Genomic DNA, 18,589 nt, shown 5'->3' on the forward strand with positions numbered 1-18,589 from the left:
CTGCTTGAGAGGGGGTAGCATCATGTAAATACATTTTTAAATGAACTGATCACAGTGTATCTAAATCTTGTAAACCAAACTGCCCTCTGCTCTGCAGCAAGTGTTATTTGCAGTATGGTACAGGCTTTCCCTCTAGCAAGGCAGCTCCGTGGGGCTCTGTTCTGATAGAGTTTAATACCTTTTCATGAAAGTATGGCAAAGTTGGGTATGGAGGTGCATACCAGCACATATATGATACAACACTTGGAAGGCTGGCCCTCAGGTGAGCTAAGGCAGGGGTTGCTAGGGCAACCGTTAGCATGCAGTGAAGACAAAATTCTCCTCAGGTGAGTGGCTGTGCCTTCTCTCAGCTGCCTGGCAGACAGCAGGTACTCAGGACTCATTAGTGTCTTGAAGGCCCACTACTTGAGGATGCCTTTTAGAACAGTTCAGTGAACAATATTGTCCTAAAGTTAGAAAGGACTCCAGTAACCTAATGGCACCAGCTTTCATCACTTGATTATTTTTCATTTTACTATATGTTTTAAGCACTCTCTGTCAGGCATTGGTCATACAGTATCTCTAAATTTTGATCCTTATTAGAGTTGTTGGATCTAGTAGTGAGTTCTGCTCTAATGTGTGCCTGCTGTTGCAGATCCTGCAGGCGGGTAAGAGCTGAGTAGTTTCTTTGCTCCTAGGAGCTCTGTGGGTTATGTGCAGGGGAAGGCAAATGGCAGCCTTTCAGAGAACACTGGGCAGCCAGAAAGCCCTGGGGAACCAAGATGGGGGGGGGGCTCTCTTATTGGTCCCACTAGAGATACCTTTATGGAAGAGCTAAAGAGCGGTCACTTATAGAGCCTCCTGTTTGCTGTGTGTGGTGCAGGCACAGTGATTTTAGCTAAAGGCAGGTGAAAGTATAATGCTCAGAAAACAGGAATTAGGAGCTTAGCTGGGAAAGGTAAGCAGGACCGAGTACAGAAAGGATCTGTGTGTGGGCTAAACCCCATCTCTACAGGAGATACCAAGTAGCTCCCTGTTGTGGCTACAACTCCTCATAGAGAGCTATTCATAGTTAAGTGTATCTACAAATGATGAATTATTAATTGTTAAGCTTATTAGATCAAATTCTTAGGTTATTATTAACTTACTGAATTCTGTAGAGCAAACTGAGTGAGAACATGAAATACTTTTAAACTCTGAGTTTGGCATTGCCCTGTATTAATCTACTGTACATGTTCTTAGTGCTCCCAAGAAGACATTGCTGATAAACTTGGCTTGGATATCTCTGCAACAAAGGCAGTCCACATAAGTAATCCCAAAACCGCTGAGTTCCAGGTAAGAATTGAGATAAAAGTCGTTTGTAGTAAATGACTTAGGGAAGCTCTCTTCAGTTATACCTCAGGGGTGAATCCGTAGAACATTTTAATGAACTTTCCTTAGATAATTTGGAATTTGTCCCCCTGCTCCTCTGTCTCTGTGTATGTATTAGTATTGAACCCAGAGCCTGTGCTTGGTAAGAAAATAATATTAATTATTATTTTCTTGGAAAGAAAATAATATTAATTATTAACCAGACTGCAGTTTGCTTGTTTAAAATATTATTATTATTATTCTATTATTATTTTATTATCATTTCTGTTTTTGAGATGGTGTCTTTCACTGTAGCCCAGGCTGACCTGGAACTCGTTGCATAGCTCAGGCTGGACTTCCAAGTGCCCACATTCGGCCTTAGTTGTTACATTTTGCTGGCTCAGCCACTCTTACCCGTGTTTTTCACGTCATAATTGATATTTACTTAAAATTCTCAGCTTCTTCTCTTTTCCCATTCATTTGTAGTAGATGGATTACAATGCACACTATGTCTCTCTGTAAGCCATCCTGCCAGTTTCTGATGACTGCTCTTTGTGGCTTTCATTGTCCTTGTGAGTTTATTGGAAGTCTTTTACTGGGTTTAGGAAGACTTAAATGGAATGGCCCTGCGCTAGCAGTCTGTGTTGAATGATTCAGAGTATGGCCGTGGATGTTAGCTGTAGACATGGATTTCAAGTTATAGCAGTTTTGCTAATAGCTGGCTCTAAGCGTCTCTCTTCCTATGTATGTGAACTCTGGCTTGCTTTCTTGCATATGCAGTCCCGCATGTTTGAAAAATCTTAGAACCAAAGGATCTGGGTTTAGAAAACTTCACTCTAGTATGGAGCAAACTTCAGCTGTGATCTACAATAGATTCCATGGATCTTGGTTCTCACGTGTGTGAAAGGTGGATGCTGGGTTAATTTTTGGAAAATCCTACAGGTGCTGGAAATGTTGATCCTTAAGAATTCTGAGTTTTATTTATAGAACTACCTACTGTAGCAAATGAACCTATACTAATATTTACTCCTAGCACATTTTCATTGAATACGAGTGGATTTTTACTTGTTTATGCTAAATGCACCCCCATACCCCAGTTTCATTTCTCAGGTGTGACACAAATTTTGTATTTCTCAAGAATTGTATAACTGTTACATTCCTTGGAGTGTGTGTCCTGCCTGTTCCACTGTATGTAAGCAGAGGGAAAGCCGATGAGAAGTGCCTCAGCTGCCACCGTGCATCACTGTGGCTTAGACACTCAAGCTCTTAGAGTTGGCAGCTCCCGCATTACCCCTGCTTTTCATAGCCCTTCTGCCATCACTAATGTGGTAAGGTCTGTGCTTACTTATGGTTAACGTGAATGGAAAGTGGCTTACAGTTTGGGTTAAAGCATGTTCTTTTTCTATGTAATTCTTAACTTTGTGTTCTTCTCTGACAGTAGATGTTTTATAGAATGGGCAGGAGAAGAAAAATACTATTTGCAAATAAAAATATGTAAATTTTTATTGCAATTATTATAAGCAAGATTATGGAGTGTTCTCACTTGTCCCCAGGTTAACAGTAATATTAGTAAGTCTTCAAATGGCTGTCACTGTGTAGTCTTCCCAGCTGTCCTTTTCTTTTTAGTTGGGATTTCCTTGAGGTTATACATTAGAGTTGACTGATTGCTCAAGCATAGTCTACAGGTTATTTATTAGTCCATCATTCACTCTACACCGCGGCGTCTTCCTGGCATACTTCCTTTCTTTCACTTTATTTGTTTAAAAATATGGGCGCTTTGTTCTACAGGCTTCCCACATTAGGATTTTGCTGACTATATCCTAGTGGTCTCCTATATTCCTCATAGTAGTTAGAGCTGAAAGTTTGGCCAGATTCAGATTTTAAATTTTTATGTTGCTGATCTATTTGAACTAAGCAAATAAGGGTTATGTTTCCAAAACCATTGTAAATGTGGACATTACCACTAATAAGGAGAATGACCAACTAAAAAATGAATAGAGCTTTTTTGGTTTTGCTTTGGATCTTTGATGGTGAAAATGCGCCCACCAGAGTGCAGATTGGCCTGTGGGAAAGCCTGTGGTGCTTTCTCTTGATAATTGATGGAGGAGGGCCTAGTTCACTGTGAGTGCCACTCCTGGGCTGGTGGTTGTACGTGCTGCTATCAAGAGGCATGAGCTAGCCATGAGGAACAAGTAGTAAGCAGCACTCATCTATGGCTTCTGCTTCAGTTCCTGAGTCAAGGTTCCTGTTCTGCTTGAATTAAAGTGTTGACTTCCCTCAACAGTGGGCTGCTAACTGGAATAGTAAAATGAAATAAACCCTTTTCTTCCCAAGTTGCTTTGGTCATATGTTGTGGATCGCCCTGGGCTTGTATTTTGATGTTAATTCCACTCCTTATAGGGGCTGCAGATGAGGGTTGCTTTGTGAACATTCTCTCCACCTTAACTTTTCAAATAAAGGCTTTAGCCAATGATTGGGCAGGAGGAAGTGGGAGGAGCTGGGAGTGGGGTGGGGTGGGGGGAAGGGATGGGGGGGAATAAACAGGAAGGGGAGGAGCTACGGGAGATCAGCGGAGGAGAGGAGGCAGAGAGAGAGAGAGAAGCAAGTTATATGGGATAAAATAAATGGGAATGGAGTAGTGTAGTGAGAGATCTGCCCAATTTAGGCTTGTAGCTTGTTTTGTTAACTGATTGAGTTGAGCTTTCATTTACTGGGGAATTGGGTTAGAAACAAAGTAGCAACAGTCATAGTGTTTATCACAGCAATAGGAACCCTAAGTCACTTAGTTAGCTCTGGTGGGCTTCAAACTGTTATAAAGCCTCTACCTCCAGGGGCTGAGGTTACAGACATGCACCAGTTAGTTAGAGATGTACTCAAGGTGCAGGATGGTTCCGTGGTTGTTTATCAGCAAGACTTAAAACCTGAATTTGGTCCCTGGAACCCACACGATCCACAGTCCAAACAGTAAATATTTCCTTTATAAGGTGACAACTGTCTGACTTCTGTGGCAAAAACCCAAGACCCAAGAAACAGTACAGCAAGATTGCTAAGCTCTATAGTAATATGAGGTATCTTGAAAAGAGATGGTGTTGACTAACCTTTGTTACAGTGTGTCATTAGTCGTCATAACTGGTCTCTTACGGTGCCCAGTGCACACACTGTTATCAGAGGTGCGAATGTACGGAGCTTGGTTTCCAGTATTGCTAGAGCATCTTGGAACATCCTCTGTAGAAAGGAGGGCACTAGAGAAGAAGAACTAAAAAGCAGATTTAATGGCTAAATATAAGGAAACCACTTTGCTTCTTTGTTTGAGAGATGGTCTTGCAGGCCCAGTGCTCACTATGTCTCCCAGACTGATGGTGAGCACGTGACAGTCTTCCTCTTGCCTCAGCTTCCCAAGGCCAGGACTCCATGTGCACCCCATGGTGGGCTAGAGACACCTCAGACTGGCTGTAAATGATGTTACCCAAGCTAGCCTTGAACTCATAGTTCTGTTGGGATCAGAAAACTACATCTGTCTATCTGTCTGTCTTACATTTACTCTAAATGGATGAGAAAGTAGAGAATAGTAAGTAAAAGTCAATTATGAAGTGGACAATTCGGTAAGAGGGACTGGGCCAGCTCAGTCAAAGCATGTAAGAACCAAGTATAGTCTGAACACGAGTATTTGGGAGTCCAGCCTAGGCTATTTTGACTACTTTGTGAAAGGAGACAGAATATAAAAAATTTGCATATATGCAACCTTGAAAACCCAGTTTAGTTTTAAAATTATAATGGAATAGCTAATCTTTAGCTAGGAATAATCATTATATTTGCTTCTCACTATATAAATTATATTTATTGGTGCTTATTTTGTTAATTTGGAATGGAGAATGTTTCCAGTTATTTTAGTGAACTGGACTTGAGAATTTAAAAATAAAAAGGTATCACCCTTTGCAAAAGTTTTCCTTGAAGCAGGAAGCTGGCCTGCTTTGCCTCCTTTACTCCTGAGTTTGCCAGTTCTTGAGTCAGTGCGAATTCACATGTTTTCCCATAGGTGGCGCGCACTACCCTTCTTCCTGGCCTTCTGAAGACCATTGCAGCAAACCGGAAGATGCCCCTTCCTCTCAAACTGTTTGAAATCTCTGACATTGTAGTAAAAGATCCTAGCAAAGGTAAGAATGAGCTACCTCTGATTTGCATACTTAGACATGTTTTTTATTGTGTGAATTTCAGCTCTGTTTAGAGAAGTTAGCATGCTTACTCCTGTACACAGAGTCAGGTTTCTTTCTTTCATATTGCTACCCGCCCTCCTCAGAGTATTTTGGTGTAAATCCGAGTTAGCACACCACTATCAGAGCATCCTTGAGTTGGTAATTCTGAAAGTTTTTTTTTTTTAATTTTTTTTAAGTTGTTGGGTTTATTTATTTATTGGTTTTTTTTTTTAAAGGCAAGGTTTCTCTATGTAGCCCTGGCTGTTCTAGAACTCACTCTGTAGACCTGTAATTCTGAAAGTAAGCACGGGTCTCTGAACTCACCACAGTACCAGTCCTGGGTGGGGGGTGGAAGGAAGAATGGAAGGTCCCCAGAACATTGTGAAATTTTTCTGTCCTGCACCCTGTGACATATGTGCATGGTATTTTGGTCAGGCTTTGATTGCCCAGCACTACTGCAGCAGTGATTGTGAGTATGTTTTGTAATTTTCGCCTTTGAAGTATGCAAGTTCAAAGTACTTAATATAGTGGGTGGGGGTGGGGGTGGGGGTGTTGTCTGACACTTGGAATGCATGATCATTCAATAAATATAAATTTAGGAATTTTGGAAGCCTGGTTTTCCTGGAAGTCAGTCAAGTTCAATTGTTTGTCTAGACATGTGAGTGCTGTGGCCCCTCAGTGAGCAGTGCCTCAAGTGACCACTTGGCTGGCAGCCTTCCTCTGATTCATACCTCAGCCCTTATGGTTATGAGTGGCTCTTAACTCTGGCTGTAGTCTGTAGAATTTTTTTGAAGTGACAAATCTATACTAAAATCTAGAAAACAGTTTTTAGTATCAGCTGTAAAGAATTTTGAGGGTTTGCTCAGTTTTTCCATGGTGTAGATCCTGAGAGTGCAGGGTGGCATTGGTCTGTGAACTTTGTTTCCTTCTACGTTTATTCTCTGAGCTTCGTGTTGTCTTCATCCTCTGTACTGTGGTCATAATCGTAAGTACAGGATTAAGGTAACTGCACTGTTTCCTCCAAAGTCTTGCAGTGCTCTTTCAACAGTGGGTCCTTCATAGTAACTGATGGGGCTCCTTCACAGCCTTGCAGGGCCGGGTGTGCACACAGGCTGGAGGCTGAGTGAGGCGCAGCCCTGGGTACCACATTTGCTGTAGAGTTTGCCTATAGCTATGGAGCAGTACATTGCTGTGTTTCAGCCCTAGGTGCCTGTGCGTGAGCTGGGTTTCATTGTTATTTGTTTTAGTTCAGACATTTGCGTTTCTGTTGTGCTTTTTCTCATGGGGAGAACTCTGAGACTTTGCTGTGCCTGTGTTGAAACTATCGATTTTTCCATGGTTTGTTTCCTTCTGATCCCGCTTTATCTTGCATTGACTTATACTTTTTCTTTAATATTTTCTATCGCATCAATAGAAAATGAAGGGAAGTTAAATTACTCACTGAGTCTATGATCTTGAAAACATGTTTCCTTTTGTTGAGATGGAGTATGTTTTCTGTTTAGGTGGATCTTATTTCATAACAAACACTTTTCTGATGCGGTATTCTAAGTAAGTGCATGTTGATCCTCAGGGTCTACAGCATCTGTAGGGAAGCAGCAGTGAGTCTGGGGTCTGCAGACTGCATCCATAAGGTGTGGGTTTTAGTCATGCTTTCTAGGGTACACAGTTTATTTGAACTCTGTGGCTGTCTTCTCATCTTTACAATGGGGTAATGACAACACTTGCTTCATTAGCTGTAGTAAGGATCCAGTGAAACTGCATTTGGAATGTTTTAGCCACGTAGTAAGTGATGACTGCTGTTCTTGTTAGGGTGCTGGCAGGCCCAGGGCCAGATGCCGCTGTCCTGGGTCATGTCCATTTTCTGTTATAGTTCCTAAAGGTCCAGAGTGGCCAGCAGTGTCGCTGTGCTTTGCTGAGACAATGGGACTTGATTTTTTATCCTAACCTTTAAGGGACTTGGCGTTATTGGATTTTCTTCTTTTGTGGGTTTTTTTTTTCCCCCTTATGAGAAACCCAAACCATACTAACGTAAGACTTTACTTTTAAAAATCAATCACCACCCTGCACTGGAAGATTCCCATTGGCACTGTTGCAGAGTGGGCTGAGAGCCTGGGCAGAGGCCTGGTAGGCACAGTCACAGTAAGGTGACCTGGAGAGCGAGGCTACCTTAAACCCCGCAGGCTTAGTAGTGAAAGACTGCTCTTTCTTGATACTAAAGCTCGCCAGGATTGAAAGAGTACCTTCAGACCGAGGTGGACCTGGGCGATACCAGCCCTGGGAGAAATGCAGTGCTGCACTCTGCCAGGGAATACCAAAATCGGATGTAGAGCTCCCTGCCTGGAGTTCCTCCGCATTAATTCTGTCAAAGACTACAGGGTAAAAACTACACTGGCGTTGCAGTAATCAGTCAATTCAATTCAATCAATCAACCAACCACAGGAAGTTTTCTTTGAGTAATTTATCTTTTTTTAAAATTGGATATTTTCTTTATTTACATTTCACTTGTTATACCCTTTCCCTGTCCCTCCCCCTTCCAAAACCCGCTATCCCATCCCTTTTCCCCTGCTTCTATGAGGGTATTCCCCCACCCATCCAGTAATTTACCATTTTTAAGTGACAAATTAGGAGTCATTTCTCTCTTAGGTGTTTGCTAGCCATGTGTTCCTAAATGAAACTTGAATAATAAAGTTGAAACCACCAAAAATAAATAATAGGGGGATTTTTCCAATTAATAATGAAGTTTCCCAAATCTCTTTAGTGAGCAGTCCCCAAATTATGGGGTTCAAAAAAAGGAGATGTGTGGCAAGCATGACCCAGGTGGTCTAATTGTGACAGAAAACTAAAAATGACTGTAGAATCTAGGAGAGCACTTGCACGTGTGTGTAAAGATCTGCGCTCAGGTCCTTAGCACCTGTGTGAAAACCAAGCCTGGGGAGGCAGGGCTGGCACAAGCGTGCAGCTCACTGGCCACCCAGCGTATCCATGTTCCATGTGGAGGAAATGCACAAAGTACCCTGGGAATGCAGAGAATGGAGCTATGACTGCCAGTAACTCATTCTGTAATGCCAAGAAAATTCTAGCACCCCAAGCCTCATGTGAGTGTCTGCTTGGCAAACGTAGCTTCCAAAATGAAAAAAAAAAAAAAAAAAGGAATCTGAATTTCTGTGTTTTCCTCTCTGACCCAAGTTCTTCTGAAATCAGGCAAAGGACAACTCCGGTTTCCCTGCCTGGCCTGCTCAGACATCTCCCTCTAATGGCACTCCTCTCACTGGCCGCCATGATGAATGAGGCTGCCAGGCTGCCAGTTCTGAAACCAAGTCAGGCACACTTTTCAAGCATTAAGACTTCCACTGTAAATCAGGCACATTTGGCTTGTTTGAGGCTGAGCCAGCCACTACATTTGTTGAGCCTCAAGATCCGAAGCTGCTGTAACACTTTTAAAAATTAGTCATGACTCAGGGGACTAAGCTGATTTATCCCTTTTGTTAGACAGAGTGGCATGTGTTTTTGGAACAAGACTCTGAGTACAGACTCTGCCCTAGGGTAAGTTTTTCAGTTCTGTAGCAGGGAGGGTAGCTGTGGAGAGCATGCGGGGCTGCTGTGAGAGTTGCTGGCTGGCTTCAGATGTTAATAGCTCATTCATTTCAATGTCAGGAATGACCAAACTGTAAACAAAATATTTTTAAAAGCCAGAGAAACTTCAGGGATGAGTAAAAGACTGCGTGTCTGGAAAAGTTAGCGCATTTTGCACAATCCAGCCTTCCCACTTTTTAAACACAGTTGAATCTTGCAGTCACAGCTCCTCCCTCAGTGCTCAGGAAGCTGCCACTATGCCTAGAATCTCACTGAGATGCAAGAGAAAGCGGTCTCTGGACCAAGGATGACCAAGGAAGTCTAGAAAGAGCAGGCCCCTAAGGATGTGCATGAGCTCGGGATTTATGTCCTCAGGATCAGAGCAGCAGGACCGCCCATCCACGGAGGGAGCAGCCTGGCTTGCATCTCAGTCCTCCCCGCCCCCCACGCGGTTTCAGAAGGTTTGGACTTGGTCATGGTTGTGCTAAGCGCAGTGGGTTAGCGCTCTCACAGAAGCTCCAGAGAGGCCTCCCTTACATGAGGAGCACGGCTACTCGGAGCTTTTGACTCATTCAGACCTTCCTCCATTTCCCAGAGCGGCTCCTGCTTTGAACTCCATTCCCCTGAACTGCCTCCAGGTTACAGTTAAATAGTTCCCAAACTTTCACATTGTCACAGACGCCTCTGTAAGTGAGGATAGTCTGTTTCTTTTTACCCTTCCTAAGTGGATGTGGAAATAAAGAATTTATGTTTTAAGCCTTTAATTGCAAGATCTGTTTCAGAGTTTTGTTTCTTCTTCCTCCCTTGAGCATCATGGCTGCCACAGATCAAAACTGTTTGGTCTTCGTGTGGGCTGTTTCCTCAGCATACAATTTATACAGTTGCGCGCGCACACACACACACACACACACACACACGGATGTTTGTTTGTGTTTATCTGCCGTGTGTTATAAAACATTAAACATAGGGGTATGCATAAGACCTTGGGTTCCATCTCCAGCACGACAGAAAATTAGACATAAATGAGTGAAATAAGGGTCAGGTCTTTATAATTTTTGGTATACCTGTGTGTTTGAAGGCTCAAGAAGAAAATTTTATTATAGCTTGTGAATACCTATCTTCTGAGACACTATCCATCAATTCTGGAGCCTCAGATAATAGAAGATTATCCAGCATCCACATGTGGAATGCGGCTCTCTGAAGAGGGCTTATGTCATCAATCTGGATTAATTTAATTTCACCATTTCATATTTTTGGCATGTAGAATTTCCAATTAATAATTCAAAAAACATGGGTGTAAGGAGACTGACGTTAACAGTTTTTGAAGTAGCATCCTTCGCATGTGAGATGGCATCTTAGCTGAGTAAATATATCATTTTTAATATAGAAAGTTATTTTAGTGTGCTTGGTCCCACAAAGTTCAGCTCTGCTAACGTGAGTATAATGTGCCCTGTCATGCATCCAGTGCTGTATTTTTTTTAATAGATAAAAATCCATTCCAGGTTTATGTTAACAAAATAAAAGCCAACCCTCAGGAATAACAATTTTTTTCCTGTATGCATTGAGAATTTTAGAGATTTCTTTTCACATTTGTTTCTTGGCTTCTCAGCAGCATTTTAAAAGAAGAGTGTACTTTGGTGCTGTCGTGGAAAAGCATTTTAGGGAAGCTGTTGCTTTTTTATGATTAAACATATATATTTTTTTCTTTTTTTTATTCAGTATATTTTTTATTTACATTTCAAATGATTTCCCCTTTCCTGGCCCCCCACTCCCCAAAAGTCCCATAAGCCCTCTTCCCTCCCCACTGTTCCCCCATCCCCCCTTCCTACTTCCCTGTTCTGGTATTGCCCTATACTGTTGCACTGAGCCTTTCCAGAACCAGGGGCCACTCCTCCGTTCTTCTTGGACATCATTTGATATAAACATATATTTTTAATATTCTTAAGCTTTCATGAATATGTACTATTGATTTAGGAACTTTGTTCTTTTGTTTAATTAAAGAACTAAGATCTATAACTTGTCAGATATTCTACATCTAGAATTAATTCAGTGTCAGTCCTTGCATATATCTGCATATATCTGCAGCCATATTACACTTCTGTGTGCATCTACAAATAAAGTGATAGTTTTATAGCTTACACAGATGAGTTACACTTAATGTAGCCCACCTGAATGCATACTGTTGGTCTCATTTTTAATAGTTACATAATATTCTATCATATGAGTGAGCATGATTGGTTATAAGACTTTTCCTAAAGTATGTCTTTAAGTTAGTATTATTTTCCCTTGTACAAATAATTATTTTTAGAAATAACAATTTGTCAGTCCCTAGGTATATACATTTAAATATTTGATAATTTAGTAAATTATTTTCTAAAATTTTTAACTGATTTTTTTTTCTGTTTTGTTTGGTTTAGTTTTGAGACAGGTCTTGCTGTGTGACCTTGACTATCTTCAAACTCACATCCTGCTTACATGTTCACACGAACCAGCCTACCTAGCATATACTTATGTCTATACATACAAATATATGTTGCATATGGTACTATATTGCATATATTAATTATACCTATAAAGTGGATTTCACTATGCCATTTTCTTTTCTTCCTGTTCTCCTCTTCTTAAACAAGTACATCTGGCTTGGTGGGAACTTGCTGTTTAGAACAGGCTGGCCTCCCTCTGGTCTGACGGCCTCTGCCTCGAGCACGGGGATTAAAGGCACCACTGATATTGTGCCCTGTGTTTTATTCACACCCACTGCTTGTCCCCCAGTCTCCCCGTCTGGTCCCTCCTTCACTTCCAGATCTTTGTTTAATTATTTCTGCTGTACTAACTTATAGTCCTATCAGGAATCTATCAGGGTTCTTGGTTCCCTACATTAGCTGTGGTCATTTAGAGCATGCTAAAATTCTTTAAGTCTGCAGCCTGAGTTACAGTTTTGTGAGTATCAGTGTTGGAAATGCTGCTGGAAAGGTAGACATGGATGCTACAGTGATGTGCTTCATTCTCTGAGTCTGGCCTACTGCTAATCTCCAGCTTGAGCACGGTTTCAGCCCATGATTATTCTAGAAGCTTTTTGTTCTCCCTGCACACTTTTGTTTTGCCAGCATCTTTATTTGGTGTCTGAGTACCTTGAGCATAAGGAAGACTCTATATCCTGGATGATATTACCAGAAACCACTAATACCCCTCTAATCATTGTTGCAACAGGATCCACACTGCCTGGCAGTGAAGCCTATGACAGAGCCTAGGACATAAGTAAGAGTCACGTGCTCAGGACGCCATGTGCCACTCCCTTTTCTTCTTTAAAAAAAAAAAAAGTCATTCGTTGTCTTCTTTGGGCTCACAGAACTGCATCTTGCCACCCCTCCTTTGGGTGGTTTAGATCAGCTCTCTCCAGGCAGTACTTTGAAGTCTGTGCAATACATGGATAATTTAGGCTGACATAGTTGGCAGGCCCGTTTAAGAAGCAGAATTGTTTGATGGCATGACACAAGAGGTCTGTTAACTGAGTTATAAAGAGCCGAGGCTTTGCCAACAAACCCTGGCCTTGGCATGAAATCTAGATAGTTCTTACTTTATGCCATGCACTCGTTACTTCCTGTGATGTAATGTGGCCTCTCGTGCAGAAGACAAGAAGGTGGGAATTTTAGTATAGCTAGTAATTTTTCTGTAGGCGATGACAGGAATAGAGAGTGAATATTTAAACAAAATATAAAGAACCAAATCCAGAGGGGTGTACCTTTGGAAAATGTGAAGAACAGTGGTCGGTAGGGAGGAGACACCTAAATAATAAGGTTAATACATAGCCCTCAAAGTATTGCAAAATGAAACCCACGTATGTTATAAACATCCTGAAACTTTAATTTTATTTTTTATCTTTTTGAAGACAAGGTCTCATGTAGCCTAGTTTAGGCAAGCTTAAGCTCACTGTGTACCCAAGATGACCTGGAACTTCAGACTATCCTGACAAGCAAGTGCCACCATCAAGTGCCACAAAGCACTCTGTCACCTGACTCCCACTCCCAGCTCCTTTTAAAAAAAGTTTTTGTTTTTAACTGTAAGTTGTTTTGCTATAGTCCCTCAAAGAACATAATTTGCTTTAAAACGTCTGTGGTTTTGGTCTAGATATTTCACTGTTATCAAGAAAGCTAACTTTAAATAATTTGGAGATTAGGAAAAAGTAGACCAAGACAAAGGTTACCAAACTCCGGCAGCTTCTCATTTGCGTCATTTGGATGGTGGCCTTACTCTTGGCCTGTTCTCTGTGAGGTTGGAGCTGCAGAGTGGTTTCAGTGCGCGCCTGTGTTCAAGTGGAGGCATGTGACACCGACAAATGGGGACCACATGGCAGGAGTACCCAGAAGCAAGTCAGCAGGATGAAAGGGTCATTTAGTTCTGTTTCAGGAGGAGTAAGACTGTGTGTGTGTGTGTGTTCACATTTCTGCAGCAGAAGTAGGCTTCTCATTTTAGTTTATGCATGCTGGTGGGTTCCCTGGCATTTATACCTGCCTGACTTTAATATTGGTCCATATGTTCACCTTTGATTAGAGGTTACATAGCAGAGTTCTTTGTCCTTGGTGGAAACAGTAGCAAGGGGTGATGGGGTGGCGGGGTGGCGGGGTGGTGGGGTGGCGCTCGCCCCTCATGCTGCCTTGGATAGGGTCCGCTCTGCTCCTGGCCTGGTGCAGGGGCTGCTTCCCTGTGCTTGCCTCTTTTTCCAGACTTTAGTTCTGTATTCAGAAAGTTAGTTTAGTTTGTGTGAGTCCTGTGGTATCGCTGGGCATCACCATGTAAGGAAGACGAGAGTGCCTCAAGCAGAACGCGCAAGAAGTGTTAAATGTGGGTACCATCCTTTCTCTCTGTTCAGTCAGGTCTCACTGAGAAGATAATCTTCATAGATGAAAACACTGTTGATGCACACAGATTCCAGATTTAAAAAAATAAGTTATTTCAGTGCCTTACAAACATTTTAAGAATCATAAAAACTTTGCAGAAGTAAAACATCTGTTCTTTGTACTAAAAATGTTTCAGGAATGCACGTCTTTGACTGCATTAAGCAACTCTATGGCTACACATGCATCTATCCTTACACTGTTTCCCTCTAAATCCTTTATGGTGCACAGTAGGGCCTGAAGAGAGTGTGGGGTTAGTCAGTCCTGAGCAAGTCCTGATTTGTAACTTCATAGCTGTGGAATTGATAATGATGAATCTGAGCTAGTTAGTGGACTTCGGGCAACTTCACTTAATTGCCTTGAGGTTTGACTCTTCCATCTGCTTCATAGACAATAGTAGTCCTTGCTGTGTAGTGTCTTGGGCTTAATAATGACAGGGCTGCCTGGTAGATACTCAGTCCCAGGTCAGAGCTTCCTAGTGGCTTGACTGCCACGGTATCTGGTTATCAGGATGATTAGAGGCCATCTGTGCCAGCATGGTTGGTGACTTTACCTGTGGAAAAGCTGCGGCAAGCTTTGGTTCAGCCCATGTGGACAGAGGCAGCTCGCTGTGTTCACGTCATTTCCTAAGACAGGCATTCTCTTTCCTCCTTTTTCTTAATTTAAAAAGCAAACTGAGGCCAAACGCATTTGAAGTTGTATTTAGAGCTCTGTCTCTAGTTTAAGGGTCATGGTATTTACCTAAGTTGCAGGCTAGTTTGAAAGTTAAATGCTGCTGTGGACTTTAAATCCTCCTTTACATGCTATGTACCTTTTAAACCCTCCCCCTGAGATCCTGAAACCATCACCCTGGAAATCCTCCATGTTTTCCCATTTAGTCACATTTCCCCTACATTTTACTATATACAACTACTCTCTAGTCTCAGTTGCTTGAAATACACTTTTCCACCCTGGCATGAGTGGATCGTATGTCCTGTGGCCTTCTGTGGCTCCTTTCATTCACTGCAGTGTCTCTGAGAACCTTTTACCTGTTAGGGACATTGACAGATGCTAAGGTCTGATCTGTGAGTGATGTCTCACTGTTTTTATGCTGGTCCATTATCCAGTTATCCATTAGGGTTCATGTTGGGTTATGAGTCTTTGCGGGATATGGGGGGGGGGGTTCTCTTTGTAGCCTTGGCTGTCCTGGAACTTGTTTTGTAGACCAGGCTGGCCTCAAACTCACAGAGATCTGCCTGCCTCTGCTTCCCAAGTGCTTGGATTAAAGGAATGTGCTACCACTCCCTGGAAGTTTGTATTATTTTTATATAAGGTAACATATATTAATCATGGTAAGATTTTAAAATGATCAAATATAGAAAAAAATTATCTCATTCAAACATAACCTGTTAACATTAGATTTATTTCATTTGAGTCCTTTTTCCTTGTGCATGGATGTTTCTGATTATGGCTATATTTGTATAGTTTTGATTCTCCAAATACTTTTAAAAGTTACTGTGGTGGCTTAAAATATAGATGCAAGCTGCCTTCTTAGTAAGTGTTTTGGAACCGAGCACAGCGGCGCTTTGCACATGTACACTGTGAAAGACCACTGAGACAGGGCCACCAGACATGGCTGTGGCTGTGCCAGCGAGTGGCACTTCTCCACCCTCCCCTCCTGTTTCTGTGAGAGGACAACTGTGAGAGGATGGGGAAGGGGTAGTCTTTCACACATGGTCCCACCTTCAATCGCATTAACATGCAAAAGGCTTCAATCCCTCATGTGTGGGAATCTTGTAGGCTTGACCTGCTGCGTCTGGCTTATTTCTCTTGGTGTGATATCTTTGCATTGACTCATACCCTTTGTTTTACTTCTGTCATGAAAAATAGATTTTTAAAATTTTATTTTATCTGTATGGGTATTTTGCTTGTATGTTTGTCGGTGCCCTTGGAGTTTAGAAGATGGGGTCAGATTCCCAGGAGTTATGGATGGTTGTGAGCTGCTGTGTGGATAGATGCTAGGAACTAAACCCGAGTTCTTGGCAAGAGCAACAAGTGCTCTGAACCACCAAGTCAGTTGTCTAGCCCCTCATTCCAGGTTTTTATTGTGAAGGTTTATGTAGAATTTTATGTTTATATCACATACAGCTTTTTTTAAGATTATAAAGTAAACAATACTGTACTATAATTACAACCTGGCTAGGAGATGGAATGCTGGTGGGGTCCTCAGCGTCTGCTGTGACGCTTCTGCTACAGGCCCTTCCCTGTACTGGGGCAACCTGCAACTTTGCTGATAGTTACTGCCTTGTTTTGCTTCATTGTTTTCCAACCTGTGCAGATTCTTTGAACAACATAATTTAGTTTGGTTCTTTTTTAACTTTTTGGCCTCCTTTAAGAAAAGAACACAGGATCTGGGTGTACAGCAAGGTTCTCAGGTCCGTCCCCAGCACTATCCCTAGGTTTTTTGTTTGTTTGTTTTACTATTCTAATTGCTCGCTCTTGTCCATTAAGGAGAGCTTCCACTGAGTGCTTTCCCACAGCCTCCACAGTACTCCAAGAAGTGACCGGACTGTACTCATCCTGTCCTGGTCTCTGTGTCTCGATGGAAATAATGCAGTATGTGTTCTGCAGAAAACTCTTTTGGTATTTAGTAGTAGTATTTGGGTGGTATCATGAATACAGAATATGAATCATTAACTGGTACATTTTGCTAGAGTGTTTATAGCAAGTGTTACAAACAGGTTCTGTAGTGAAGCCTTTCGATCTGGGGCCAGCCCTGAAAGCTAGTCACTCCTCCCCCAAAGTAAACACCTTTGAAAATTTGGTGGCTAAAAAGTTCATGACTTTCTGAGTCTGGCTGCTTCTCTTGATGCCAAATATCTGTTAATCTCTTTTTGCTAATATCCTTCAAGTTGCTTAAGTAATGACTAATGTGACCTGATGACCAAGTCTTTTGATTTTCTAGATGTAGGGGCGAAAAACTACAGGCATCTCTGTGCTGTTTATTACAACAAGAATCCTGGGTTTGAGATCATCCATGGCTTGCTGGACAGAATCATGCAGCTGCTCGACGTGCCTCCCGGTGAGGAGAGCGGTGGCTATGTGATTAAAGCATCTGCAGGTAAGATGCCAGAGTTGGTGGGCGGGATGAAAGGCCACATCCTGGTTTTGATCAAGTCCGGTTTCATTTCATTTTGCTTTTGATTTAGAGAGTATGGGCAGCAAAGGACAGAAAACTTTATTTCAATTGTTAGTATTTTCTGGAAAATACTATACCTTTTTCCTCCAGAACCTCAAGGGGTTTGCTCTTAGCAACTGTTAGAAACTGCTGTGCAGTGTTGCTTTTGCAAGTAGCTCAGTTGTAGTAGCCTCTGTGGCACCATCGTGTCACCAGCACTGGTGAGCTGGCGCCCAGGCTACAGGCTCAGAAGACTGAAGTGCAGCCTGCACCCATGACCTGTGCGCCTGCAGCTTTGAGACAAGGCAAGAAGAATGCCACTGTGAAAACTTCACTCGTGTTAATCAGGGAGCAAGTTGGAATGCATTGCCAAAAGCCCAGTCCAGTCTCCTCTGGCTTTAATTTAGGCCAATAAATGGCACGTGTGTGTGTGTGTGTGTGCGCGTGTGCGTGCGTGCGCGCCTACTATGCTGGTTTCTCTGTGACTGAGGAGTTCTGAAACTTTTGCTGTTTGTTCTCTTGTGGCTTGAATCTAAGTTTATTTTTTTTGACAAGAAACCTAGAAACAATTGAAGCAAAGTATTTTTATCACTCGTTCCTGCTGTTTACCTTGCTGTTTTTAGGACTGGATTTGGCATCCTAAATTTCCACCAGAACCTTCATTTTGAAAGTATTATTTAGCAGTTATTTATAGTTAGATTTGGTGAGGAAATATTTCAGAGGAGCTTTGATTATATTTACTTTCTTGATCCTCAGAATCTTTTTCTGTTTTTATTTTTTATTGTGGCTTGTTTTCTTTTTTCTTTTGAACATTTTTAAAAATAGCTATGAAATATCTAGCTATGTTGGGCTATTTATTCACGTAAGTGGAGCGGCTCGATAGTAGCAGGAATTAGGCATGGCCGTACATTTCTCATCGAATGTGAACCAGTGAAAGTGTGTTGTGCTTACATAGGAGAGTCCAGTGCTATGACTGGGCCTTAGAGTCAGTCCGTCTAGTACAGTTGTCTGGGCTTTATCCGTGAGGCAATTCAGGGAAGGCAAGTTGTGTGGGTTTGTTCCTGTCAAACCCAGGGCTTCTCCTCCAGTTGCTACAAGTCGTACTGTGCACACACTGTCAGCAGTTGTACCGATCTAGAATTGAGCTGGGGGAAGTGACAGGGTCTGTCCTGCAGAACCCTTGGGCAATTCTGAAGGAGAGTGCTGTGGGATACATGTGGAATAGAGGGCCTTTGGTGTGGCTCCACGCTCTAGATGCTGCAAGGGGCTTCAGCTAGCTAGAAAGCGTTGGAGCTTCTGTTTCTTTTTAAGCAGGTGAGTGATAACAGGTCTGTACTTGAGTGGGATTAATGCAGCAGCAGTGCATGTGGTCTGGAGGCAGGAAGAATGGTGGTGGTGAGGTAGTGGTGGGAGACCTTGCAGGGTACTGTGGAGCAACCAGG

At 42.2% G+C, this 18,589-nt stretch overlaps 1 protein-coding gene across 2 annotated transcripts in view; it reads left to right on the top strand.

Moving 5' to 3' along the window:
• The window catches only part of Farsb (phenylalanyl-tRNA synthetase subunit beta), a 68,939-nt gene that overhangs the window by 33,243 nt on the left and 17,107 nt on the right, over positions 1 to 18,589 (top strand). For both annotated transcript variants that reach the window (XM_052192785.1, XM_052192786.1), the window contains 3 exons: positions 1,222 to 1,314; positions 5,366 to 5,483; positions 16,935 to 17,090. In XM_052192785.1, coding sequence (XP_052048745.1) covers positions 1,222 to 1,314; positions 5,366 to 5,483; positions 16,935 to 17,090 — 367 coding nt within the window. The remainder of the gene's footprint in view (positions 1 to 1,221; positions 1,315 to 5,365; positions 5,484 to 16,934; positions 17,091 to 18,589) is intronic.

This window comes from Apodemus sylvaticus, chromosome 9, assembly GCF_947179515.1.
Source record: "Apodemus sylvaticus chromosome 9, mApoSyl1.1, whole genome shotgun sequence".
Classification (NCBI taxonomy): domain Eukaryota; kingdom Metazoa; phylum Chordata; class Mammalia; order Rodentia; family Muridae; genus Apodemus; species Apodemus sylvaticus.